The sequence below is a fragment of the Gekko japonicus genome, unplaced genomic scaffold (genome assembly GCF_001447785.1).
Source record: "Gekko japonicus isolate JY-2015 unplaced genomic scaffold, Gekko_japonicus_V1.1 scaffold1, whole genome shotgun sequence".
NCBI lineage: Eukaryota > Metazoa > Chordata > Lepidosauria > Squamata > Gekkonidae > Gekko > Gekko japonicus.
The window spans coordinates 2812140-2839598 of NW_015164181.1; the positions used below are offsets into that span (position 1 = coordinate 2812140).

General features: G+C 43.0%; 1 protein-coding gene across 1 annotated transcript in view; it reads left to right on the forward strand.

Annotated features, from left to right (window-relative positions):
- The first annotated feature begins 2738 nt into the window (after positions 1–2738).
- Positions 2739–27459, forward strand: part of YWHAG (tyrosine 3-monooxygenase/tryptophan 5-monooxygenase activation protein, gamma) — a 47490-nt gene continuing 22769 nt past the window's right edge. Inside the window, exons 1-2 of the mRNA XM_015407980.1 lie at positions 2739–2998; positions 3149–3302. Of these exons, the coding sequence (XP_015263466.1) occupies positions 2739–2998; positions 3149–3302 (414 nt within the window). The remainder of the gene's footprint in view (positions 2999–3148; positions 3303–27459) is intronic.

A 27459-nucleotide genomic window follows, 5' to 3' on the forward strand; every position in this document is an offset into this window, starting at 1 on the left:
ATGGCTCATAAGAGCGTTATAAGCTCTTTGCAGGGCAACAGTCGGGCGACCCATTGGAGGGCTGTAACATTCAGGGCTCTTTTTGTATAAAAAGCCCAGCAGGAACTCATTAGCATAATAGGCCACACCCAACAGCAGAAACACGTTAGCATATTAGGCCACACCCCTGACAGCACAGCTCATTAGCACATTAGGCCGGACCTCCATATTACCAGAAGTGTGGTTATCCAGCCACACCCACCTTTTGCTTGTTATTCTGTTTACCTTGTCTGTTGTCAAACCACGGCTCTTTTTGTAGCAGGAACTCCTTTGCATGTTAGGCCACACACCCCTAATGTAGCCAATCCTAATGAGTTTCTGCTGTTGGGTGTGGTCTATTATGCTAATGAGTTCCTGCTGGGTGTGGCCAACTTGGGAGCCAGCCGGAACTCCGTTCCTGTGCGTTCCTGCCCAAAAATAGCCCTGGCGTCTGGCGATAATCAATTCCTAGTGTGGAACGTGTGGCGGGCTGCGATGATGGAGGGCTTCGGTGAGAAGTGCTCCTGGAGCCGGTCTGTAATCGTCTTGTCCGCTGGAGCCAACAGCAAATGAGTGCTCTCGAAGGTTGAGCGGCTGCAGACGTGGAAAAAAGTAGCACGCTTCTTTTCGTTCTCAGTGATCTCGGAGGACTTGAGGAAAAACTCGAAACGGGAGACGTAGTCGAATGTGTTGAAGTGTCCTTGAGTGGCAGCCATGCTCCCGGGTGCGGTGCAATGAGCGTGGTACTGGAGGTCGGTGCATGGTGCGGTGCAGATGGGCACTGGGCTGGCTCAACAGGATCCCACCTTCGTCACCAGTACTACAGTGAACAGCTCTACTTTATGAAGTGATTTCAGGAACACTACAAGACTCCAGGGCTGCTGCCCTGTTTAAATAGCATGCAAGTACCACACCCAAACACACCCCACTCCCAAGGATAGGCTATTTACATAACATTACTTCCACATTAGGAGCTGCGGTGGCTCTAGTGGTTAAGACACTGAACTGCAGGCTGTGGAAGGTCAGTAGTTCAGCAGTTCAGGACCTGAGTTGCCGCATGACGGAGTGAGTTCCCGTCTCTAGTTCCAGCTCCTGCCAACCTAGCAGTTCGAAAGCAAGACATTGCAAGTAGATAAATAGGTACCACTTTGGTGGGAAGGTAACAGCGTTCTGTGCGCCTTGGTGTTTAGTCATGCCGGCCACATGACCACGGAAATGTCTTCGGACAGCGCTGGCTCTTTGGCTTTGAAACGGAGATGAGCACCGCAACCCTAGAGTCGGACTCGACTGGCTTTCGAGCAAGGGAACCTTTACCTTTACCTTTACTTCCACATTGGTCACTAACTCAGGGATGACCCATGCTCAGTACACACCACCACAGTATCTGTAAAACTCTCATCCAACACCACATTTCAAAGGAATCTACTTTCTTCCTGTGGGCTTTCTTCATTGTCCATTTAATACATATTTATATAATCTAACACCATAAAATACAACACTATATACATGTATTTGTGTTTGTTATTAATGCTGAAGATCATCTGAGTTAACCTGGAGGTTTTTAACACAATCACATGATCAATAGTATATTACAAGGGGCGGGACCCGCGATACTCGCGGGGGTAGGACCTCCACACAGGAGGCAGAGGAGGAAGCAGGAGGAGGAGGTAAGTTCCCCCCCATTTCGCCGGTTCCTCCCCCGTCTCCTCCACCCCCCCTGCTCGATCTCCCCCCCTTCCCTCCCCCTTGGCTTTGAAGCGAGGGGGCCTCGCTGCTCTTCCCTCCCCGCCTCCTCGCTGCTCTCTTCCCCCCTCAAGCGGTGGCGGCGAGAGCATGTGCAGGGGACGCTCTGTCACTTTTGGGGGGATTTAAGTATCCCCCTGATATTTTTTTCAGGTTTTTAGATTTTTGTGCACACCTGGGGACTGCCCCAAGTGTGCACAAAAATCTCCCTCCCCCCCAGGTGCCCCCGATGCGCGGCTTTAGGTATCCGCATGCAGGGGGCGCCTTTCGCTATTAGATATATAGATTGAAATGTTGATATACTTATTATATGATCCATATTTGTTATGTTTTTAATTGCTGTTCTATTTATCATTTTAATACATTTTGATTACAACTGTGACATTTGTTTTAAATCTTACCTTTCCCTCCAGGAAGTACTATCTAGACACTGAAGGCTGAAGGTAGGGTTGTCAACTCCGGATTTAGAAATTCCGGGAGATTTTGGGGGGTAGTGCTTGGAAGGGTGGGGTATGGGCTGGAGAGGGATCTCAGCCCAGTATAATGCCATAGAGTCCTCTCTCCGAGGCAGGGGAGTATAACAGGAGGGACCGGTAGTAGGTGATGTGAAAGATCAAGACCCTGGAGAGCTGCTACCAGAGTAGATGATATTGACCTTGATAGACGAACACTATGACTGAGCAAAAAGCAGCTTCACTAATAATATCTATATACTAGTTGTTGTATGGATACCTCAATATAATATAATATTTAACATTATTGATCTCGTTGTATTACCAACCATCAGCTTCGCTTGATACCGATATATCACGTATATTCGTACTTTATATTTAGACAAAACTAAAAATTTATTAAAAACCACCCAGGCCGCGCGTGGCTCTCTGGGAAACGGAGTCCCATCGCGCACGAAGACCCTCTTTCCAAGTCTGCCCAACGTCCTCATTCTCTTGCCGGAGGGTGGAACTACAACTCCCAGGATGCTTTTAATAGCGGCTGGGACGCGAGAGGAGGGGGAGAAGGGCGTGGCCGTTGGGCTCGCGCCGGTGGCGAATGAAAGCGCTGCGGTGTGGCTGAGGATGGGAGGGGGCGTGGCTCGGTCGGCGAAGAAGGCAGAACGGCGGGCCGGTGGAAGAGAGAGGAGGGGGAGGCGCCTGCGTACTCGGACTGGGCGCGGCGAGCTCTTTGCCAGGGAGCGCCGCCGTCATTACAGCAGTAGCGTGAGGGAGGGGGAGAGAGAGTGAGGCAGAAAGGGAGTGAGGCACGGGTCCGCCTCCGTTAAACCGCCGCCTCGCACGCCAGCTGGCTCCGGCCAATCACCTTCCTCTGTTCGCCCACCTCGCGACCTGCCCTCGCTTAGCCTTTCCTTTCTCTCCCGTTTTCTCTTGAGCGCGAGGAAAAGGAAGCCCCCCCAAAAGCCGCCCCCTCTCCCCGCAGCCGCCCCGAAAGCCAAGAAGATGGTGGACCGTGAGCAGCTGCTGCAGAAAGCCCGGCTGGCTGAGCAAGCCGACAGATACGATGACATGGTGGCCACCATGAAGAACGTGAGTCCGCTGCGATGAAGGGATGGGGGGACGAGAGGACCCCCGAAGCTGGGATGGTGGGGCCGCTGTCCTCTCACGGCCCGCTGTCGGCCACCGTCTCTCCCCTCAGAGGAACTTCAAATCTTTCGTTTGGAAGAGGCTGTGACTGTGATAGAGTAGCTCAAGGAAGGCACTTATCGGGGGCAGGAATATACACGCGTTTCGGGGGGCCGCATAACCAAAAAGGAGAGAAGCTAATTTATAAGGGTGTTGGGTTTTTTTTTGGAGAATATGCCTCTCAGTTCAGGAGGAGGGAAATCTGTGCTGTTATAAAGTAATATGGAGGTGGAGAGAATTCTTTTATGGGGGTTGGTGGAAATGTGCCTGCTTCTTGAGGTAAGGGGAAGGAAGTATTCTTAAAAACTTCCGATCTCAATTGATGGAGGGGGAGGCGGTGGACGGGGATAAAACGTTTGCATCCAAAGGAGAGGAAATATGGGGTGTTGAAAAGGAAGGGGAAAAAAATACCGATTATATTTGCTTTTATTCATCTCTCCTTCCAGTATTGGGGGAGCAAACGTTCCCCTTTATGGATGCTCTTGGCTGCTTACCCTGCCTCCCTCTTCCAGTTCATATGTTCAGATTTATTTTAGATGTACATCCTGCCTCATTTGTAATGACAGAACATCGTAAAAGTTCCACATTCTATATATTTATAATTAAGGGAAGATCTTTTTCTCTTAAGGATAAAGTGACATGTTATGGGAGTGGGGTGGTGCACATCCTGCTAAGGAAATGCTTTTAGGATCAAATAGCTTTCTTTCACGATCTTGTTTTCTGTTCCCCTCCCACACCAAAATGCTCTCCTGCTAGGGATGATGGCCTCTTCAGGGGCAAAGACCATTTCTATTTCTTTGACATGTCTTCACTTGTGCACATGGCAAAAGGAGGCTGCCTCTCCCTAGGTCAAGAATCTGTTTCAGTTCTCCCCTTTCAGTATTGTAGTACATGCGCACCGTGTTTGATACTGTTTCATTGCCTGGTATGCTAGTTTGAATGCCAGTTTGCTAAAAAAAATGCAGCTTTGGTATAGTTAGTAATCAATCAATCAATTTATTTCTACTGTCCTTAGACCAGTCATGCAAAAAGATGTACACCTTTACAATATTCCAGGATTTTAAGATACATCAGTGACACATTAAAAGCAAGGTATAGTTAGTAAGAAGAATGGTCTCTTGAGGATGCTCATGTCTTCTCTCCAACTCATTGCTCTAGAAAATGGCCCTCTGTGAGGCAGCCTTTTCCCCTTAGTAATGCAAAGGGAAATGTATGTATGGTAATGAACATGCTTCTTCACCCTGTCTCTCCCCCCCCCCCCCCCCCCAGGGACCCCCCCCAGCCCTGGGAAATACCCCTGCCAGAAGCTGAAACTTTCCTGTATCTGATGGGACACTACCCTTCCCTGCCTTCTAAGATTGTTGTCATTCTTATGACAGGCATCCCTTTTGACATATACTGAATAGAACTCCCCCATCTCCTATTACTTCCTTCTGGGTAGATTGCGCCTACCTTTGTCTTAGCATACTAAATGGCCTAGTCCTCTGTTCAGGTATGCTGGTACCATTAAAATGCCTGACTACTGTTCTGATGCTTTGCCAGTAGTGGCTTGATGGTATTTTCTGTTCCTCCTTCTATTGAGTACTCATGTAGTGGTGATGTGTGCTGTAATTTGGCATCTCTTTTTCATTCCATGTCTTACTAGGGTTTTTTTGTTACCTGTATCCTTATTCTCACAATGTCTTTGTTCCTTCTGGATGTAGTAAATGAACTGTTCTCAATTGTGCATTAGCATTAGGCCTAGTTTAAAATGGTATATCTTCCTTGGTTGGGGGAGGCTCTGTGTCATGTATGAGTAGTTTGTCGATGACCTGTACTGCCCTCTTCCTTTTCTGACACCATATTGTGGGAATTCTGCAAGGTCCTCCTCAGATGGTGTAAGTAGTGGTGGAAAGTATAGGTGTCCATGTCCCCATTTTCCTCTCTGCTATTTGGGCGGTGCCGCTCTTTGCCAGCTTTCCCATGAAATAATTCAGCTAATGTGCCCACCCCCACAGGCAACCCCACCCACTGTCTGCTACCTCCTCCCTTAATCTACCTTTCGATGGGCAGTCAGCTATCTTCTGTAACCAAAGATGTACTTTAGACTAGTAAAAGCATAACATTAATAAACTGTAAATCTTCCATCCCCTCAGTTTCCCATTTGACATTTCTCTTAAATGAGATATTGCACAGAGAAATCTCAATGGAATATAAAGAGTATGTAGGTTAACCAGTGTGTACATCTTTTCTGTGGGCTGTTTCTCACTGTCCATACTTGCATATCCTTCAGGCATCTGCTGTGAGAAACACCTCTGTTTATGGAGATCGGTTGTTTTCTTTTCCTGTAAAGTCTTAATATTTGTGTTGTAGTTTTTAAAATGTTTATGGGGAGATTTGTTCAGTGTTAAGCCATAATGTGTTAATGTTTTCTGCTTAAAAATAATAGATGCTCATGGAACTGTGATATTTTTTAAAAAGTGACCTCTTTTTAAAATCCAAGAAATAAAAAATATATATCTTTGATCTGATCTTGCAAACAAAGCGGTCGTGGGAGGCAGTATCAAGTCATTCCAGAAGATTCTGCATTTGTCATATTGCAGAGAGGCTAGACTGGGTGGAGAGAGGGAGGGAGGGGTTGCTTTAAAGGAGAGAACTGTTCTTTATATTTGCCTTGTTAGTCAGGTCTGAGCCTTTAAGAGAGGCTGGGGTGGCTTCCCTCTCTGATGAATAGTGAATACTGATCCAGAACTGTCGCAGTCTGCCTAGGATGCTGTTCTTTCTCTTACTGCACCATTTTGCTGTAACCTTGTGTTCGTCAAGCAGATAGAGCTGCCAAAGCTTGGTTAGGAGTGAAGAAAGATGCAGCTACCAATATAAATGGGATGGAGGTGGGGATTTAGTGTAGTGGCGTGGTGGTTCTGTGTTAATATTTGACAGCCCATCTCTGCAATATGATTTGATACCAGTGGTTCTTTTTCTTATAGAATATATTTGAGCGGCTGTGTGCAATTAATAAACTATATATACCATACAAAGCTTTCCATTTCATTACTATTTGATGAGTAATTTCTGTAACAGCCCTCTAGAATGCTGTTGGTTTATTTTTGTATTTTTTCTTAAAAGTTTCTTAGCAGTAATTATTCTTTTTTTAAAGAAAAAGATATAATACGGGAAAGGAGGTGTGGATATGTTGAATCTCTTCTTTCAAAAGCCCAAGATATTATAGTATCTTACTTTGGCCCATTGCATTTGACTCTCTGGAAATCTTTACTCACTACCTTTTCCAATACCTAATGAACCTTTTGGATGTTACCATTCTATTATGTGGAAGTGAGATACAAATCCGTCTTGGGGAACTGGCTGTAGCTCATCCTGATACTTAGTTCCTGCCCCTCTTGTTCTTATCCCATTTAATTTTCTTCCACCCCCATTCCAGTTATGTGGGAGACTTATGACCTCGCACTCATTTCCGTAGCAACACAGTGATGTCACACGTAACAATGGAAGCTGCATTGCACCCAGATGGTGGCAGTGTGTGTAAATGGAATTTGTCCAAGGTAATGCAGAAATGTAAGTATAGTGATTGAACTGGGATTAGCGTATCCTATCACAGATAATGGGTGTTAAGGTCCTCTTCCCCTTGTGTTTTCACACCTGATGCATGCATGTAATTGGCTGGTTATATTCATTGTATCTGGATGTTGCTTTTACTTGTTTATGGAAGTGGTGTTTTAAAAAGGTATTATTAGATAATTAACATTGAGAATTGGTTTCAATAGTAACAGTTAAAAATTACTTAAATCCTGATATACTTAGTTGGAGAACTAGAATGTATTAGAGTATAGTGTTCATGATTACTTTCTTACCGGTGTTGATATATTGATATATTACTTTCTTACCGGTGTTGAAATAATCGGTGGTTATTTGGAGTGAAAGGTTGACTTGTGTGTGCACTTTTACAATTGCAAAACTTCTAAGATTACCCAGTCCTACCTTTAGGGAGGATATGGCTAAGGCATCTGTGTAACTGATGCTTTAACCTTCCAGTCCTAGATCAGCTAATCACAGGATCAATACCCATTAGCTATAATGGAGGTGAAACCTCTCTGAAGGAGGATCCCTCACCTACTACTTTGTAAGAACTACATGATGCTTGGATAAGCATTTATATATAACAGTCGTGGACTTCTGCCATTCTACCACACTCAGTCATTATTTGGAATTAACTCCAGTTCCCTTCGAAGTTTAAGGCTTTTGTCTCTTACTTCTGGTGTCTATGCATCTGTGCATTAAAGGCAGTCATTAGGAGTTCTTTTGCTTGCTGGGGTTTAGGCTGTGTTATCGGATTTTCCTTCCTAAAAATATTGTGCCCTTTAGATTGTTGAAAGTAAAATTGGTTCTAACTTAGCATTTAGTTCAGGGAGGGCTGACATTTTCTTCATGTTTATGTTTAGAATTATGACTTTAAATTAACAGGAGTGTCTTCCAAAGCAGTTGGAATGTTTTTGTTCAGTACATCAGGAAAAACTATTAAGGAGGTTTGTTTTCTCTCTTTTGTGATGAGTACTATGAAACATTTTTGAATGTTTCTCTGTAACCCAGTACCCAAAATGTAGTAATAGCATTACACAAAGTATGATATTACAAGTGACCTTTAATGCAACATACACTTGACAGTGCTATAACTATACAAAGACAGAGCAGAAATCTGCCCTTTGTGACTACCAGCTTATGTTAGGTCAAGAAATAACACACCACAATTAGGGCTGGCCCTCAATATTGTTCTTGTCAGAATGGTAATTTCTGCAAAGGCCAGACTTGCAACTGTAGATCTCCAAGTCTTAGTTTTAATCAGTATTATTATTATTCCACTCCAGCAAAATGGAAGTCAGATTGAAAGAATGGAATGATAGTCTAAGATGGGGTGCCCAGGCTAGGAGTCAGGTCCTCTTCCTTCATCTCCCCCCCCCCCCAAAAAAAAAAAAGTATTTCAGCAGCCAGCATACTTTAGCTTGGCTAAGTAAGCAACCTCTTCTGTGTGTGAGGGCATAGTTAAATGGTGGGCCAGTTAGTGGTTGGGTCACTTTTGACCCACAGGTTACTAGCTGCGGGATAAATTTGTACTGGGTAAGTTAAAGAAAAGGATGAAATCAAAGTTAGCTTTTCTCATGCAGCTTCTAAAAAGGCAAGGGATTAATTTCTAGAAGGTTAGCTATGTGGATGAGAAGCTTTTGTATCTTGAGAAATGAAGACTAAGTTCTAGTGATGTCTTATTTGGTTGTTAATGTCAGGTGTTAAAAAAATTGCATTGTCAAGGATAACTTTATAACTACCAGTGGCGTTCAAGAAATTTGGCTTTCAGTGATTACAGGCCAACATGTATATATTTTAAAGGTACTGTTTTGAGCTTACTAAAGGTAACTAATGTATCTGGTGCTTTGAAAAAGGGTATAGAAGTGTTTTTTTAAAATCTAGTGACTTTAAATTTTTTTATATATATAGTGGTCTGAGTTTTCCAGTTTCTTGTTGACACACTAATAGGTTAGGAACTCTATGGAAATCTTCTTGTCAATGTTGGGAGTTGGTATTAATTTGGAGAGAATGGTGCGTGCATCAGAAGCACTGAGCTTCATGAAAACCTTTAACTTCCTGCTAGTGTATCTTTTTAATTTTTGCAGTGTGTGGTATTCTGTATGGTTCAGTCTAATCTGGACGTAGTTAGTATAGAGGACCAGTCCGTTAGTGAATGCTGAACACAGTGACCTTGTGCTTTTTTCCCAACTCTGATTCTGTAAGCCATAACTTCCTGTTTTAAAGGGGCTTAGAATTCAAGGCTCTTGAAGCTGTATTATAACTTAACCATATAATGTTGTAATACTCCAGTTCTCAAATGGCTGGTTCATGCTTCTAGTCAGTGTGCTCTGGACTGTGGGAATTGTAGCAGACTTTGCTGATTAACTCCTGGTTTTGGACATTTCTATGCTGGGAACAGCCATGCTTACTAATCCTTTTGAACTGGGAGACTTCTGAGCAACAAGCTGTGTAGCAGTGCACTGTTCTCTGGCAGGAGGGGGGAATGGAAAGCATGATCTCTTCCAGATAAGTTGGTTATCTAAAGACTTTTTGCCTTAAGACCATTCCTCACCTATCTACATGGTGACTTTTAAACTTCTAATAGCTTGCTTTTGTGTTGTGTTGCTCTGCTCTTGTCTAATGAATCAAAAGCAAGTAATGTTCCTCCTGTAAATATTTACTAGCAAAATACTTTGTTTCCATATCAAATTGATTGGCAGCCCTTGCTTCATTTCCATGTTCAGACTAGTGAAAATGGGTGCAGATGTGTTTCTGTTAAATGCATATTGAAGGATAGATAGTGATAGTTGTAATGAATGAGTTAGGACAGCTGGTTCCCTACTGAATTTAATAGTAGTTTTATTAAAATATTTGCCTTTCTCTTGGCTTAAGGTGGTTTACAGACAATAATTAGAATATTAAAATGACCCCCCCCCCCCCGATGTCTACTGTTCATAACCCATCAAAAGTCCTGGCAAACAAACAAGCCTTTGTATTGCTTCCTGATTGATTCTGCATCTTCCAGGGTTTCTACCATTTCTACTCTTGTCCCTTAGTGGTGTGATAGAACTTTTTAGCAGTATGTGCAGCTGAATTTTGCAACCAATACAGGAAGTGTGACTGAGGTGGTTTGCTAGTACTACAGATTTTCCCATGCGCAGATGAGAACTGCAAATCTTTATGGCAGCAAGGGAAAGTGGTGGTAATAAAACAATCTCTGCTTTAATCAGTCATATCCACTGTTAATAATTTTGGTGTATATGTGATTACATTTCTTGTGGATACACAACTCAAATGTATTTTACTGAATAACCAACCTTTTCTGAATGCCTGGTGCATTCTAATTGTAGATCCATTTAAATTGCACTGATGCTTTAATAACTGTATCCGTGGAGTGTGATGGAAGCTGCTGTCACAGGGATAGGTTTCAGAGGTGACTTGCATTCAAATGGTGGTGTCACTCCTGAAATCTTAGCAGTGACAACTTGGCTAAAATATCTTTTTTTGAACAGCTGACTCTGAGGCAGCTGCAGTTGTGGCAAGGGAAGGAGGGAGGTTAGGCTTGTGAAAGAACCACTTAAGTGGTTTCAGATGCAATTTTGGCAAAAACGTGAAATTTGCCTGCTCATCGTGGCTTGATATGATGGCTTGATTTCCACCTAATGATGATGGCTCCTGAGGTCTAAGCTGTAACAGGCACTCAGATCAAGAATATTCGGTATGCATTTGTAGGTTTGATATCAGTAGCTACTAAACAGGAGGATTTTTATGGGGCTGTTTCTCCTGTACTCTATAGCAACAGTGCTGCACAGTTCTAAAGCTTGAACAGAAATAGTGAGTAATGATCATGTTCTTGTGGCTTTTTCTTCTTTAGTAACCAGTTGCTGATTAGGAGATGGTCTTGACTGTAGGTTGCCTTGACTAGTGAAATTCTCCTTAAAGCCCACCTTTCTGCCCTGATCTCAACTTTTTGTTTCTGCTTCCAGTGCTGTAATTGGATATTGCCAAACCAGTGCATGTGTAGTATTAATGGGTTTCCCCCCCAGCTGAATAAGAAATTAGCAGGCATCTTGTTGTAAAGGTGATCATGCATAGGTCTGCAGAGGAAACCACAGGACAGCTTTGTTTAGTTTGCAAGTTAATTTTTCCTAAAGTAATGATTTGTTGAAACATGGTGTGACGGTACCTCTCTTTTATTTTGTGTGGTTAGGTGTGATGTAGTTTTAAATTTCTCTCACTCAAAGTATCTATTGCTGCCACCAGGAATTTAATTCCAGTCTTTAATTAACCTTTCCCACAGTATTGTGCCCAAGCTCTAAGGCTTCTTCGTTAGACTATGTGGTTCTGAGGATGAGACTCTGGGTTAACAATAAACAAGATAAAACTTTATTGTTAAAAGAAGCCTATTGGTTACAAGATGTTTTGTTAAGTTGCTCAGTAAAATCTTTCCCTTGTTACTCAGGTCTCTGTCAGCTTTTCCCCTCACACTCTTAAAATACTCTGACTTCCTAGCTCTGCCCACACACTCTCAGTCACCAACCAGTCACCTCACTAACTCTTCTCCCTGTTTCATACCCTTGTTCTTCTGACACTTACCAACCATTTAAAGAAACACACACATATAACTTGAAATCATTATACATGGTCTATATGTGAATCTTGCAGGTACATGCAGAACTGTTTTAACTGTCTTGGGAAGTGGTTCCAGGTCTCTTCCATACAGAGAACAGATGAGTGCTGAGTTTTTATATTTGAACCCTGGCTTTCTTTCCATTGGAGGCTTAAAATCACTTACAACGTTGTTCTCCTCTCCTCCGTTTTACCCTTAACACCAACCTTATAAGGTAGGTTAGGCTGAGAGAGTGACTGGCTGAAGGTTACCCAGTGAACTTACGTGGAGGAGCAGGGATTTGAATCTGGTCTCTCAGATGCTAGTCTGAATCTCTTAACCACTGTGCCACTCTGATTCTCTGTACAATTTAGTAAAAAGGTGTCAAACTCATTTGTTACGAGGGCTGGATCTGACATAAATGTCACTTTGTCAGGCCAGGCCTTGTGTGCCATAAAATGTAACACAAGGTGCCAGAGATATAAACTTTATAAAGATGATTTCAGATGCAAACTGGCAATACCAGGCATGATTGGATTAGGTGTGATATGCAGAGGAGTGGAGATATCAGCATTGGTGTGATATACAGAGGCGTGGAGATATCAGCATTGGTAATGAGACAGAAAACCTAGGTACGGGAAGATTCAGTCCAGGAGGATGCAAAGAATAAATGGAAATAAGTCTGAAGAAGTGAGCAGTGACTCACAAAAGCACATACCCTACCACAATTTTGTTAGTCTTTAAAGGTGCTACTGGACTCTTATTCTTTCTACTTCTATTAGAAACCACAACATTCAAGAACCAGTGGGAGAACATTTGAACCTTCCAGGAATCCATGGCATTCAGTTACTGACCTAAGAATAGTAGTTCTCTTACAAAGGAATTTCAGAGGGAGATTAGAAAGAGATACTGCTGAATTGCAACTGATCACAAAGCTCAGGACAATGCAAACTCCTGGACTGAATTGAGACCTAGGTTTCTTCTCTCATTAACAGTGCATGCTATTGTCATTTGGCATCTGAAATCACTCTCCAAGATATAAGGACAGATGGACTCACATTCCAACTGTATCTGAAGAAGTGAGGAGTGATTCATGAAACCTCATACCCTGCCACAAATTTTGTTAGTCATTCAGGTGCTGCTGTACTCTTGCTCCCTTTCACTAATAAGGAATGCAAGCTGTGCTGTTTGGCACACAAAGGTGAGGACGTTCTACAGTGGAGTGCATTCTAAACTGCAGATAAGTATTACAGGAGAATAATGGAGAACAGACATCAGATTTGGTATCTTCTGTTCAAGCTTTGAAACTATGCAGTACTGTCCCTGTGATGAATAGGAGAGAAAATATGAATGGTACAGTTGTATTTGTACAAGTATTTCCTCAAGACCAGTGTATTTTAGTCACTATTGTTACCTTATGTGACCTTTGGTGTGTAATCTCCAGATTGACGGCACATTGGAATGGCAGGCCATATAGCATCCCTTTCTCTTGCCACATCTGGCTACTTGATGTGGTGGCAGATAAGTTGAAAAGGAGCATCATTTCCACAAATGGTTTAGGGATTTTAAAGAAGAACAAACTGAGCTTGTGTTTTCACTATTAGAAGCCTGCAGCTCAAATCAGTATACGATGGGCCATATTGCTGCAGTGCTAGCAGAAGAAACAGCAGGCAAAATTCTCCCTTCTATACAGTTCTTAAGGTCACAGGATCTTAAGGTGGCACCTGTTCTCAAGCCTTTTCTTCATGCCTCCATCTCTTACGCCTGCTTTTCTTTTGTCTTCAAGCATATAACTTCACAGCTCTGCTCAATTTTTTTTCCCCAGCCCTGCCCCTGAATACTCTGCTGCTTAGATTTTCTACTGTCTGGGAATATATCCCAGTAAGTTTTCCAGTACTTGGCCTTCCCTGTACAGTTATTTCTTCAGTAGGAAAGAACTGAAGTTCAGACTAGGTGTAAATTTTTAGCAAGATGGGTCAGACTTCTATGACTCACTGTCCCCACAGCCATGTGGCAGCTTCAGAGAACTTCCCTAAGCTTCGTAGGGCCCAATTTGAATCACAGCTTCAGCACCCAGGGGAGTGGGGCCTCTGCCTCCCCACCATACCAAGCCAGAATGGCCCCAGGGGGTGCTTTTTGTCCCTTTAGGCAGAGACTGGACTGTGAGTATTATATTGCTGACAGTATTATTCGTGGAAAGCTGTGGTGTAACTCGCTCAGTTAGTTGGTTACATTTAGCCTAATTGGACCTCATTTGTATTCTTGAGTTCTGTTCTGAGTGTCTCAGTTAATTTTAAATTGGAAAGGATTGGGAAGAGAGCAGTTATGGTACAGGGGCTTGAGTATTAGACTACTGTTGGGGAGACCCAAGTTGAAACCCCCATTCTGCCATGAAGTTTGCTGGTTGGCCCTGCACTTGTCACTTTCACCTAACCTACTTAACCAGTTTGTTGTGACAATAAGATGGAAAAGGGGACAGTTATGTATACTACTCTGAGCTTGGAAGAAGCGATAAATATGTACAAAGTAATATTAAAACAGTAAAAGATCTCAAATAACTGCATTTGGAGAAATGCTGAAACACTGAAAGCTGCATACGGTTAACCAACATAAGGTTAAAGGTAAAGGTAAAGGTTCCCTTGCTCGAAAGCCAGTCAAATCTGACTCTAGGGTTGCGGTGCTCATCTCCGTTTCAAAGCAGAAGAGCCAGCGCTGTCCGAAGACATTTCCGTGGTCATGTGGCCGGCATGACTAAACACCAAGGCGCACAGAACGCTGTTACCTTCCCACCAAAGTGGTACCTATTTATCTACTTGCAATTTTTTGCTTTCGAACTGCTAGGCTGGCAGGAGCTGGAACTAGAGATGGGAGCTCACTCCGTCTTGCGGCACCCGGGTCTCGAACTGCTGAACTACTGACCTTCCACAGCCTGCAGTTCAGTGTCTTAACCACTTGAGCCACCGCAGCTCCATTTCCACATAACATAACATAAGGTTATAGATGAATTAACAAAAGAAAACTGAAAACTAAAATGTGGGGGGAAAGCCTGTCATTCTTCAGATGTAAGAAGCCCAGCTGGGGACTCTGAATACCAGCTTGAATAAGAAGCTGATTTTTATTTATTTTTTGGTCAGGAATGCTGGATCTTAACTGGTGAGTTCAGTAGGTCATAAATGTGTCCTTGAAAGTTGGAGAGGTACTAAGTGCCTTACAATCATGTTAGGTCACATGCATAGAAATCATCCATAGATCCTAGCAGGTGAATGTACTTGTATTAGGGGCTTTCTTCTTAAGGTGCTTAGGCAGCTGGAGGTGATTCAACTCAGGGTTTTTTGGATATTATCTGGATCCACGTGTTTCAGTCTGGCTCTGTCCCAGGAATAACCTTGATCATTCTGACTGACATAGCAGGAAGAACGCTACTCTATCAATTCTGTTGCATGTTTCCACAGCTTTCAATACCATCCATTGTGGAAATTTTTCTTCAGTGCTTGCCTATTCATACCTGCAGAGTAGATTCCAGAGGAATTTTTGGGGGATTAGTGGATTTCAGCTGTGCCCCTTTCCATGCTGTTTTAACACACACACACACACACACACACACACACACACACACACACACACACACACACACACACAGAGGTCCAGGTATTTAGGATGAAGTGACATCAGTCTGCTACATGCAGCATTATTTCTCCCTTTAATCGGAGTTAGATTTAGTTGTATTACTATATCCCGTTCAGGGGCGTAGCTGTGGTGGGGCATCTCAGGGCCACACCCCCTTTCTCATCAGCCATGCCTCACGTCCCACTCCTAGAAACTCCGATTTTTAAAATATGTACCTTGACATTTTAAATTTGTAAGTTGCGCTGTGCCCTGCCTGCAGCTCTCAGCCACATTACGTTAGCCCAGCCGACTTCCTGGTTCCTGCGTAGCCTTGTTGTCCTGATTAGCTGGTCCTCCTGGCACACGTGACCTCACCAGCCTGATTTACATTAGCCTATTTCATTTCCCCCTTCCTGTATCTAGTAGCCTTAGCCTGTTGTCTGATTTTTTCTGGTCCTGGCACAGGTGACCTTGTTTACCATTCCAATCCCCACATTGACTGGTCTGTGAATCACACACTTGAATGCTTAAAAAAAACAGCCCTCAAAGGATAATCTTCTTTGGACCTTGCAAGCGGCCTTGGGGTGCATCACTATTTAAAGATCAGGAAGGGTTGTCAGCCCCAGCGAAGAGGATGCCCATTCTCTGAACTTCAGTGAGATGAAGGTTTCCTTCTGCCTGCCCAGGGGTGGGGATTGGCAGGCGCAGCACAAAACCCCAAAATTTATGCCTTCCTTTTCAACCAGCTTCAGTTCCTTTGGTGGCAGCAGCAGATCTTGGACTTTTTCAAGATCAGGCAAAAGTAAACAAGCGAAACGTCTCCATTTATACGTACGAGGATTAGAGATGTGAAGGCCCGGGAAAAAAACGGAAAAATTCGGGGGGGAAACAGTTTTTTCCCCGTTTTTCTCCTGAACCCTTTTTTGTTTTTTTCCTGAAAAATTGGAAAAATTGAAAAAAGAAAAGATTTTTTTTTTATCATGGAACGTTTTATTTTAACATGATGAATAAAATATTTTAAGACAAGGTGTTCAAATATTTTCCAAATCATTTCTAAAATATAGATATATGGTATCAGATTGATCTAATTTCTGTGCACTGAGGACAAGCAAGTCCTAGGTTACAAACTGAACTCTCCAATGCAAGAACAAGATGCATTTCTTCCTTTAGGAGGTGCTATTGTCAGAAGAAAATAAAAAGGTTTCAGTCTTAGTCTACTGTTTTTTAACCATCCCACCATAGCCTCCAAACCCTCAGCCAGGTTATGTGGGTTGGTATCCAGGTGGCTGTCCAGTAACAGATATAGCTGGGTGTCATCAGTGTACTGGTGACACCTCAGCCTGGAACGCGCACCAGCTGGGCGAGGGGGCACATGTAGATGTGGGGAGAGGACTGCCCCCCAAGGAACCTCACACATCAGGGGGTATATAGCTGACACCCACTCCCCTAGAGCCACCCTCTGTCCCCAACCACAGAGAAATGAGGTAAGCCATTTTAGGGCTACCTCATGAATTCCCACCTTGGCAAGGCGGTGGGACAGAAGATTGTAATCGACTGTGTCAAACGCTGCTGTGAGATCTAGCAACAAAAGCAGTGCTGACCCACCTCGATCCAATGGAGATCGTCTGTCAGGGCAACCAACACTGTCTCAGTCCCATGGCCGGGGCAAAAGCCAGACTGGAATGGGCCCAATGTGGATATGTCATTCAGGAAACTCTGGAGCTGCTCGGCTACCGCTCTCTCAGTTACCGTACCCAGAAATGTTAAGAGTTGAAACTGGGCAGTACTTGGCAGGATCATTAGGATCCAAAGATGGCTTCTTCAAGAGTGGTACTACCACAGCTTCTTCTAGATCCTCTTGATAGATCCCCATCTCCAGGGACAGATTGATAATGTCTTTCAGTCGGCCCCATATCCTCTCATCACAGGCTTTCATCAGCCATGAGGGACACTGATCAATGAGTCGTGTGGTTGGCCTAATTCTCATGTCCTCCATTTTATCTTCACAACAACTCTGCGAGATAGGATAAGTTGAGCTTGTAACTGGCCCAAAGTCACCCAGCAAGCTACCATAGTAGAGTGGGAATTCAGACAGTAGCCTGCCAGATCCTAATATCCTACTCTGGCTCTCTACTTTAAAGATTCTCATCAGTTTCCTGCCAATCAAATTTGGGGGATCACTGAAGAAAAGTCCTGTGAAATACTTTTTCCCCCTTCCAGAAAGAGAAATGCTACAATATCTGATTCCAGTTAAAGGAGAAATAACATGTCACTTCACCCTGTTACCTTGAGTTTAAATGTAGCAAGGTAAAGGTTCCCTTGCTCGAAAGCCAGTCGAATCCGACTCTAGGGTTGCGGTGCTCATCTCAGTTTCAAAGCCGAAGAGCCAGCGTTCTCTGAAGACGTTTCCGTGGTCATGTGGCCGGCATGACTAAACACCAAGGTGCACGGAACGCTGTTACCTTCCCACCGAAGTGGTACCTATTTATCTACTTGCAATTTCTTGCTTTCGAACTGCTAGGTTGGCAGGAGCTGGAACTAGAGACGGGAGCTCACTCCGTCATGCGGCACCCGGGTCTCGAACTGCTGAACTACCGACCTTCCACAGCCTGCAGTTCAGCGTCTTAACCACTTGAGCCACCGCAGCTCCAAATGTAGCAAACTGATATGCAAATATTCTAGTAACCCTGTTATGATTGCCTTCTGAAGCTGTTTCTATGTATATAATGTTCCCTTTTCTTTACTACAAAATGTGTGCACTGTTATCAGTCTTTCCTCCCCTTATCTCTAAAAAGGTGCAATTTATGATGCATGTGCTAAGGTACCATATAAGCCAAACAGTAGGGACTCCAAGTGTATGTGATATACAGAAATACAAACCGCAAGGGTAGAACATCAAAAAATTCACAAATTTCACAAGTTACCAGTAGACATCAGTCTATTGCAACATAATTATAGTAAGTCAATTGATAAAGTAGAATTGGTGATCACAATTCAAAAGCACAAGTTGCAGTACAAATATTTAACAAGAGAAGATATGAGAATTCATAAGTAGAAAAACGTCCTTCTTAGATATGCCAGACATTTCAAAGCATTCTTCCTCAGTTATACAGCTGAAAACTGGAACTACAATACAACAATATAACAATGAAACACAAGAAACCAAGGAGAGATTCAAAATACATATATTCTAGTGCATTTATGTGAAAGCCACCTCATGCATATAAGAACATAAGAGACGCCAATGTTGGATCAGGCCAAAGGCCCATCCAGTCCAACACTCTGTGTCACACAGTGGCCAGAAATACCAGTGCCATCAGGAGGTCCAGCAGTGGGGCCAGGACATTAGAAGCCCTCCCACTGTTGACCCCCCCCAAGCACCAAGAAGACAGAGCATCACTTGCCCCAGAGCCCCTAGCTATACCTTGTGGCTAATAGCCACTGATGGACCTCTGCTCCATATGCTTATCTAATTCCCTTTTGAAGCCATCCATGCTTGTAGCACCCACCACTTCCTGTGGCAGTGAATTCCAAGTGTTAATCACTCTTTGGGTGAAGAAGTACTTCCTTTTATCCATTCTAACCCGACCGCTCTGCAGTTTCATGGAGTGCCCACGAGTTCTTGTATTGTGAGAAAGGGAGAAAAGTACCTCTTTCTCTACCTGCTCTTTCCCATGCATAATCTTATAAACCTCGATCATGTCACCCCTCAGTCGTCTTTTCTCCAAGCTAAAGAGCCCTAAGCGCTTTAACCTTTCCTCATAGGGAAAGTGTTCCAACCCTTTTATCATTCGAGTTGCCCTTTTCTGCACTTTTTCCAAAGCTATAATATCCTTTTTAAGGTGTGGTGACCAGAACTGCACACAGTATTCCAAATGAGGTCTCACCATTGATTTATATAGGGGCATTATTATATTGGCTGATCTGTTTTCAATACCCTTCCTAATAATCCCCAGCATAGCATTGGCCTTCTTTATTGCAGTCACACACTGTCTCGACATTTTCAGTGAGTTATCCACTACAACTCCAAGATCTCTCTCTTGCTCAGTCTCTGCCAGTTCAGACCCCATCAATGTGTATTTATATTTAGGATTTTTGGCTCCAATGTGCATCACCTTGCACTTGGCCACATTGAACCCCATTTGCCATGTTGACGCCCACTCGCCCATCCTTGACAGATCCCCTTGGAGTGCCTCACAATCCTCACTGGTTTTCACCACCCTGAACAACTTTGTATCATCCGCAAATTTAGCCACTTCACTGCTTACTCCCATCTCCAAATCATTAATGAACAAGTTAAAAAGCAGTGGACCAAGTACTGATCCCTGCGGTACCCCACTGCTTACCACCCTCCACTGAGAAAATTGCCCACCTACACTCACTCTCTGTTTTCTATGAACTAGCCAGTTTTTGATCCATAAAAGGACTTGTCCTTCTATCCCATGATTTTTGAGCTTACTTAGGAGCCTTTGATGAGGAACTTTATCAAAAGCTTTCTGGAAGTCAAGGTAAATAATATCTATTGGATCCCCCTTGTCCACATGTTTGTTCACCCCCTCAAAGAACACTAACAGGTTAGTGAGACAAGATCTTCCCTTACAGAAACCGTGCTGAGTCTGCCTCAATAGGTTTTGTTCATCTATGTGCCTACTAATTCTTTCCTTAATAATGGTTTCCACCAATTTACCCGGTATCGACGTCAGACTGACTGGCCTGTAATTTCCCGGATCTCCTCTGGAACCCTTTTTAAAGATGGGAGTGACATTAGCTACCTTCCAATCCTCAGGAATGGAGGCAGATTTTAAGGAAAGATTACATATCTTTGTCAGGAGATCTACAAGTTCACATTTGAGTTCTTTCAGAACTCTCGGATGTATGCCATCTGGGCCTGGTGATTTTTCAGTTTTTAAGTTGTCTATCAGTTTTAGGACCTCCTCTCTCATCACCTCAATCTGACTCAGGTCTTCCAACACCCCTCCTGAAATCAGTGGTTCTGGAGTGGGCAAGCACTTCTCATCTTCCACAGTGAAGACGGAGGCAAAAAATGCATTTAGCTTCTCAGCCATTTCCCTATCATCCTTCAATACTCCTTTTACCCCTTGGTCGTCCAAGGGCCCCACTGCCTCCCTGGCTGGTTTCCTGTTTCTAATGTATTTGAAGAAAGTTTTATTGTTGGTTTTTACGTTTTTTGCTATATGCTCCTCATATTCCCTTTTTGCCTGCCTGACCTCAGACTTGCATTTTATTTGCCATAGCCTGTGTTCCGTTTTATCAGCCTCACTGTGACTAGCTTTCCACTGCTTAAAGGAATTCTTTTTACTTTTTACAGCCTCCATTACTCTGTTTGTTAACCATGCAGGCTTTTTCCTATACCTGTTTGTGCCTTTCCTAACCTGCGGAATATATATTTTTTGAGCTTCTAGGATCGTAGTTTTAAATAGATCCCAAGCTTCCCCAATTGTTTTGACCCTTTCTACTTTTCCTTTCAGTTTCCTCCCCACGTGTCCCCTCATATCAGAGAAATTACCCCTTTTAAAGTTAAAAATGGTTGTGTGAGTCTTTTTGGCCAATTCTCTATTTGTACAAATGATGAACTCAACAACATTATGATCACTGTTTCCAAGCGGTGCAATCACTTTTACATCTCTCACCAGGTCTTGAGTGTTACTTAGGACCAAATCAAGGATCGCCTCTCCCCTGGTAGGTTCCGTGACCATCTGCTCCATAGCACAGTCATTTAGAGTGTCTAGAAACTCAATCTCTTTTTCCCGACTAGAACACATATTGACCCAATCAATGTGTGGGTAGTTAAAATCACCTATTATTACACAGTGTTTTTGTCTAGTTGCTATCTTTAAGGCATTCATCATTTTATAATCCTCCTCTATCTTTTGATCTGGTGGGCGATAACAAACTCCCAGTGTTAAGTTTCCTTTTGGCCCCCCTATTTCAACCCATAGAACTTCCAGAAGCGAATCCAATTCACTTAGCCTCTCAATCTTTCTAGACTTTATACCCTCTCTGACATACAGAGCTACCCCACCTCCAACCCTTCCCCCCCTATCCTTCCGATATAATATATAACCGGGAATCACTGTGTCCCACTGATTTTCCTCATCCCACCAAGTTTCAGAAATACCCACAATGTCTATTTTTCCCTCCGACACCAAGCACTCCAACTCCCCGATTTTACCTCGGACACTTCTAGCATTTGTATAGAAACAGCTGTAATTTCCCTTACAAGTTAAGCCTGCATCCTTCCTCTTGCTATCTCGAGTCGTTGTCCGGCAGTCCATGTCACCAGCCATGGCCTCTGTGGACAATTTCAATCCACCTCCCTGTAGAAAAGCAACCGGTACCCCCTCACCTCTCTCAGATGAGCCAACCCGAACCAGAGACTTTTCATCTCCTGTCGGCTTTCCCCCAATATTCAGTTTAAAAGCTGCTCTGCCACCTTTTTGATTTTAAGTGCCAGCAGCCTGGTTCCTTCTCGGGACAAGTGGAGACCGTCTCGCCTGTACAGCTCCCTCTTGTTCCAAAAAGTATCCCAGTGCCTAACAAACCTGAACCCTTCCCCCCTACACCATCGTCTCATCCACGCATTGAGACTCCTGATCTCTGCCTGTCTCTCCGGCCCTGCGCGTGGAACAGGTAACACTTCTGAGAAGGCTACCTTGGAGGTCCTGGACCTAAGTTTCCTGCCCAGCAGCCTAAATTTCTCCTCCAGGACCTCACGACTGCATTTCCCCACATCGTTGGTGCCGACATGCACCACGACCACTGGCTCCTCCCCAGCACTATCTACCAGCCTATCTAAAACACGCGTAATGTCCGCTACCTTCGCACCAGGCAGGCAAGTCACCATACGGTCAGTACGCGGGTTCGCCACCCAGCTGTCTACCTGCCTAAGGATCGAATCACCCACTACCAAGAGCCCCCCTCCCACCCTGCTCAGGGATGGTTCCTTGGTGCAAAAGGAGAGCCGCTCACCAGCTGGGGAAGAGGTCCCTTCTGAGGGCACATTCCCCTTATCCTCAGCATGGTGCCCTGTTTCCCCTAGACCCTCATGCTCCCTGACAGCAGCGGGGCTGCCAGATCCAGAGTGGGACGAAGCTAACAAGTCCCCGAGAGTCTTTTCTGTGTGCCTAGCTGACTGTCTCTGCTTCTCCAGGTCAGCCACCTTGGCCTCAAGGGAGCACACACGTTCCCTGAGAACCAGGAGCTCCTTGCACCGAGGACACACCCAAGACTTCTGCCCAGTGGGCAGATAGTCATACATGTGACACTCCGTGCAAAACACTGGATAGCCCCCAACCCCCTGCTGGCATTCTGGCTTCATAATTCTTTTAAAATAAATAAATATAATCCCCCTTTTAAACCCTTGGTATTTATGTGGGTTTTGTTATCAAGTCAAATTATTTTACGGGAAAGACAAAGAGCCTAGGGCCTTGTCTTTCTGGCTCTTTTTGGGCTTCTTACAGCGCCCCTAGTCTAAGAGTCCCTAGGCTAAGAGCCACAGGCAAAGAGCCCTTTAGCTCACCCTTCGGCTCGTGCCAGAGGCTCGTGCCTCTGCCAAGGTGCTTCCTTAAATAGAGGCCTCCCCCAGCAGAGGTCAGGCAGCAGCTATTCAAATTCAAATTCACCCAGGCACTCAATCACAGGCAAAACAATGCCCCTTCCACTTCCTCTCAATTACAGGCAATCCCAGTCAAACAATGCCCGTTCCTCTCCCACACTCAATCAGCCAGGACTCTGCAAGAACTCTAAGTGCTTCCACACACTGCTAAACACAGTTTTCCCACAAAATATCCTTAGCTGAATTCTCTCAGCTGAAAGCAAGTAAAAGAAACCCACTCACCTCTCTCACAGCTCTCTCTCCTGCTCCTGCTCAGAGCTCAGCAACAGTTTGCAGCTCCTTTTCTCTTTGTATTTGTTGTCTTGCTTGTAGAACACAAAAGTATTCATACTTTTTGGCATTTATGAAATGCGTAAGTTATAAATGAAGTAGTCACAATTCACTCTTTTAAAACTGTAAAATAAGTTTAGATTTGATAAGGAAGTATTACGAATATTTCAGTTTTTCTGTTTCCATCTCTGTGTTTTCCTCCATGACTTTCAGAATGTCTGGAAATTTTCACTAGTTACTTGGAAATGTTTTTTGTTGGAGAGCCATCATTTTAACTCATCAATGGCTTCCCAGTGATTTAAAGTAATTATACCCTACTCTTATTAAAATCACAGCAGTTTCAAATTATTAACATCTGTATTGTAAAGCACTAAGATTTTGTGGTGGTCATAGTCTTTTGCAGTGACTGATGATTTTTTCTAATGTTGCAGAGGAAGGGTAGGTAGGAGAATCTCTGGTTTCCATTGGCCAAGCTACAAGGACCTACAGAAAGTTGGAATGTCCAGAAAGGTGTATGGAAGGAATCATAGATACAGGGCCTAGGAAAGGAAAGAGAAGGAAGCAGGCCAATGAAAACAGGTAAGCCTGGAAGATCTACAAAAGCAAAGGAAGCTGAAGGTCGTATAATGACCAGTATAAAAATGTCTAATACAATACGGTGTCAAAATCTAGCATTAAACTTTAAACATTAAGTTAGCATTAAACTTTTAAGGTGAACTGTCTTCCTAATTGGAAATGTTTTTGCCTGCATCATAAAAGTAAGCAGGACTGATCAGCGATGACCTTCTCAAGAAAGGGATATGAAACTAACCAGTGCTGTGAAGACCAAGTTCTTTTTTTGTGCTAACAATATTCGTGAGAAGATTGCACACAAGAAGCACTTACTGATGGGATGCAAAAAGCACTTACTGATGGTACCCTTAAGAAATCTAGGGCCAAGACTTTTTAGGACTTCAAAGCAAAAACTCTTTGCCGGAAACCAATTGTTAGCCAGTGCAAATACTTCAAAAATAAGTTATATGTTAATGGTGCTGAACTGCTGCAATCTTGCACTGGTAGCAGTTTATCACTTGTTAAGTGCAGTCCCATGTGGTGGAGTCTTGTGAGCAACAATTCTACTTTGTGAGTGGCTGGCATTAAAGTCGTGAGCAATTTGGCTGCTGCATAAATTAGTTTGCTCTAGAGCCATCCCTTCCTGAGCTCGGATAAAAATGTGTGAGCCGGAGGCTAAAAAACTGTGAGCTAGCTCACACTAACTCAGCTTAAAGGGAACACTGGTCCCATGTACAGTACATACAGTAGTTAGGCGTTGATCAGAGAGTTGCTGAACAGTGTTACTGTGACACAATTCTGAAAATTTCTTATTACCTGCCTTTCAGTAATGCTCTTGTTAATTTCTTCAGGAGACCAAAAAACCTTCACTATAACTTGAACAGATGCCTTGTACTGGGAAGAAGGATGGGGCAGGCAATTTAGCACTTGATTCATTTTGAATGTTTAAGTTTAGGACCTAATAAGCAGCGTAGGAAAATCAGAAACAACTAGTCTTTGACATTTCTCCAACAATGAAGATGTGTTAAAGATGCTGCTATTATAGTGTCACAGCAAAAGATATTTTTGCATTCTAGAACTGTTATATAGCATGGTATAAAAGTTAAATTTTTCTTTCCAGATTTTTTTTGTAGTAGAATTAAGGATATGCTATCAGCATTTCTGGAAATGTACATCTCTAATTACTTAACTGCTTCTAATTACTTAGCAGCTCCCAAGTTAAAGCCTTAAGTGAAGTCATACAGAATTTTGAGGTAGGCTGGATGGATCAGATAACTAAATGCCAGTGAAGCAAGAGCTAAGTTTGGATGACTAACTTCATAATGAAATCTTGGGGGATGGGGAGTCCTATAGCCCGATTTGTCATTAAAGGTTGCAAAAGTCCTCCTATTGGTATCTGTAGTAAAGTATATACTTTCTTTATAAAAAGCATATACTTACTGCTATACAGTGTGAAATCTTATTTCACATGTTGAATCATTTCACTGTTTCTGGATAAATGAAATTGAGATGATCAAATATACTCTTAATTTCTTTGAGAATTATTCATTTTGATTTCCAAATACCCCTTTTCTTTCTTTGTTTAACACTTTATACCCATCCAGTCCAATAATTTGGGCTGTGACTTGGCAGTCAGACATGTGCTTAGCATGCTAAACGTATTGGGTTAAGTCCTTGCTATTCCTGTTAAATGATCTCAGGCAGAAAGGGCCTTCTTTGCCTGAAATACTTAGACCACTGCTGCAGTTTAGAGTAGACAATACTCAGCTAGATGGTTCAGTGGTTATCAGCATTCACTTTTAGATCTGTCATGATCTACTGATACATATTTGAGTAGAATGGGGTTTGAGATGAGAAGATTAGGTTTCAGATCTCCACTTGGCCATGAAGCTCGTTGAATGGTCTTGCACTATTTATGTTCTTTGTCCAACCTGCCTTGCAAAGCAATTGATAAAATGGGATAGAATCGTGTATGCTGTCCTCCCAGCTATACAGTCTCCTGACCAGATATCACTGATTACTGTTCAAGAGTTTGGGTTAGTAGGGGATTGGTTCACTTTGGAAATATGTGCTTTGTATCCATTGTTACCCTTGCTTGAGGAAATTTAATCTTCTTCTGCTTCCCGCCCCATCCCTAAATGCTGAAAGCAAAGCAAAAATTGTGAGATTAATACTACTTTTGCAGCAATCTGTCTTGGTGTAGTGGTAGAAACAAGGGATTTAGCTTAACGCATTAGTCTGTGGGCCAGACCAGGTGTCTGTATCAAGTAAGGTTGCAAAACCGTTTCTCCAAAAGGTGTATGTCATTCACATGCTTTGATGTGATAACCCATTTTGATTAGTAACTTAAGCTTTTTAATTTGAGCTATAACTCATAACCAAATGACCAGTTTCACATTCAGAGCACTGTTGGAAAATCAAATAATTCCTCTGCAGATAACCAATAATGCCTTTAACTATTGCTGCTTTTCTGATGTAAGTCATAAAAATCAGTTTCCCCCACATTTTATACATTTATTGTATTTGACACTTCGCCTAAACCAGGCAGTCACCTAATGTATATTAGACAATTATATCTTATTCTTTTGCCTTTCAAAAGAGCCATAGCACAAAGAAATTCATTTTTGATATTCCATAGTTAGGCATGTGAGAATGGAATGACATTATATGTGATTTTCATCCAGTGTAATGGCGTAATAGGTGTCTTTGTGCTACTGCAAAGAAACATCTTTCTTCATCAGGTGAAGACTCTTGGATCATCTGGCAAACCTCCAGTAATGGTTACTGCCCATCCTTCTAGTGTTTTATGTATTTCAATCGACTTATTGTATAATTTAAACTGTTTTAATATGTTCATTACTTTGTGGACCCTTATTGGGTGGGAAAATGGCATTAAAATATTTATTTAAATGAGAATCTTAGCTTTGTGAGTTCAACAACAGTTCAATATGTACGCTTTATTTGAAATGTTATGCTGTCATTTCACCTTTACAACTGCTAATGTTCATAATCACTATAATCATCTGAGTCCTCAAGGTCAACTACAAAGGCCGCATTTGTGTGTTTTTTCTTTCTGGTTGCTGCACTTGCACATAGCAGTGCAAGTCAGTCAATAGGACAGGCATCAGCAGCTTGGCACACATTTGATGATAGCATCTCCAAAATTGCAATTAGTGTGGTTGATTCATGCATCCAGTAGTTGACAAGATTGCCACCTGTCATCAATCCATAATAATTTGGGCTCAGTACGCTGGGCTAGCTTTGCAAATTACGTCTCCAAATTCCTGTCTGCAAGCTGGCCCCTAACTGTGTGCATGAATAGGCAGGCTTTGCATGGTGGAAGCTGTCTAGACTCCACCTCTGCATGCTAGGCACAGAAAAATTTATAATGTAGTTAATTTACAGAAGTAAGTGCTGGCAGTTGGAACATACATTTGAGAGGTGACTTGCTGTACCTTCCCAAACAACTCTGTAGAGATTTCCCAGGTCTTCCTTAGTTGACCGAATGTGTCCTGGTGACTCTTGACTTTTCTCAGTAGTTTAAAGGGATATATTCAACTGCAAGAGCACTCAGAGAAAGGCATATATAGTCCAATCAAGACAACAAATACATTCTGTCCAAGGGAACTTATGAGTTTGATTATGTCAGTGAATGTTGTGTGGCTGTTTCACATTTCACAAACATGGGTCATGGTTTTTCACTTGCAGATCCAAGGCATAGTATGAGTAGATCTGGTCTTCTGAGGTTTTGCCACCTTGCCTCAATTTTTGGCTCTTGGTCCACAGGCTACATATTTTGCATTAGGATTTCTCTTTCTAGCATTTCATAAGAA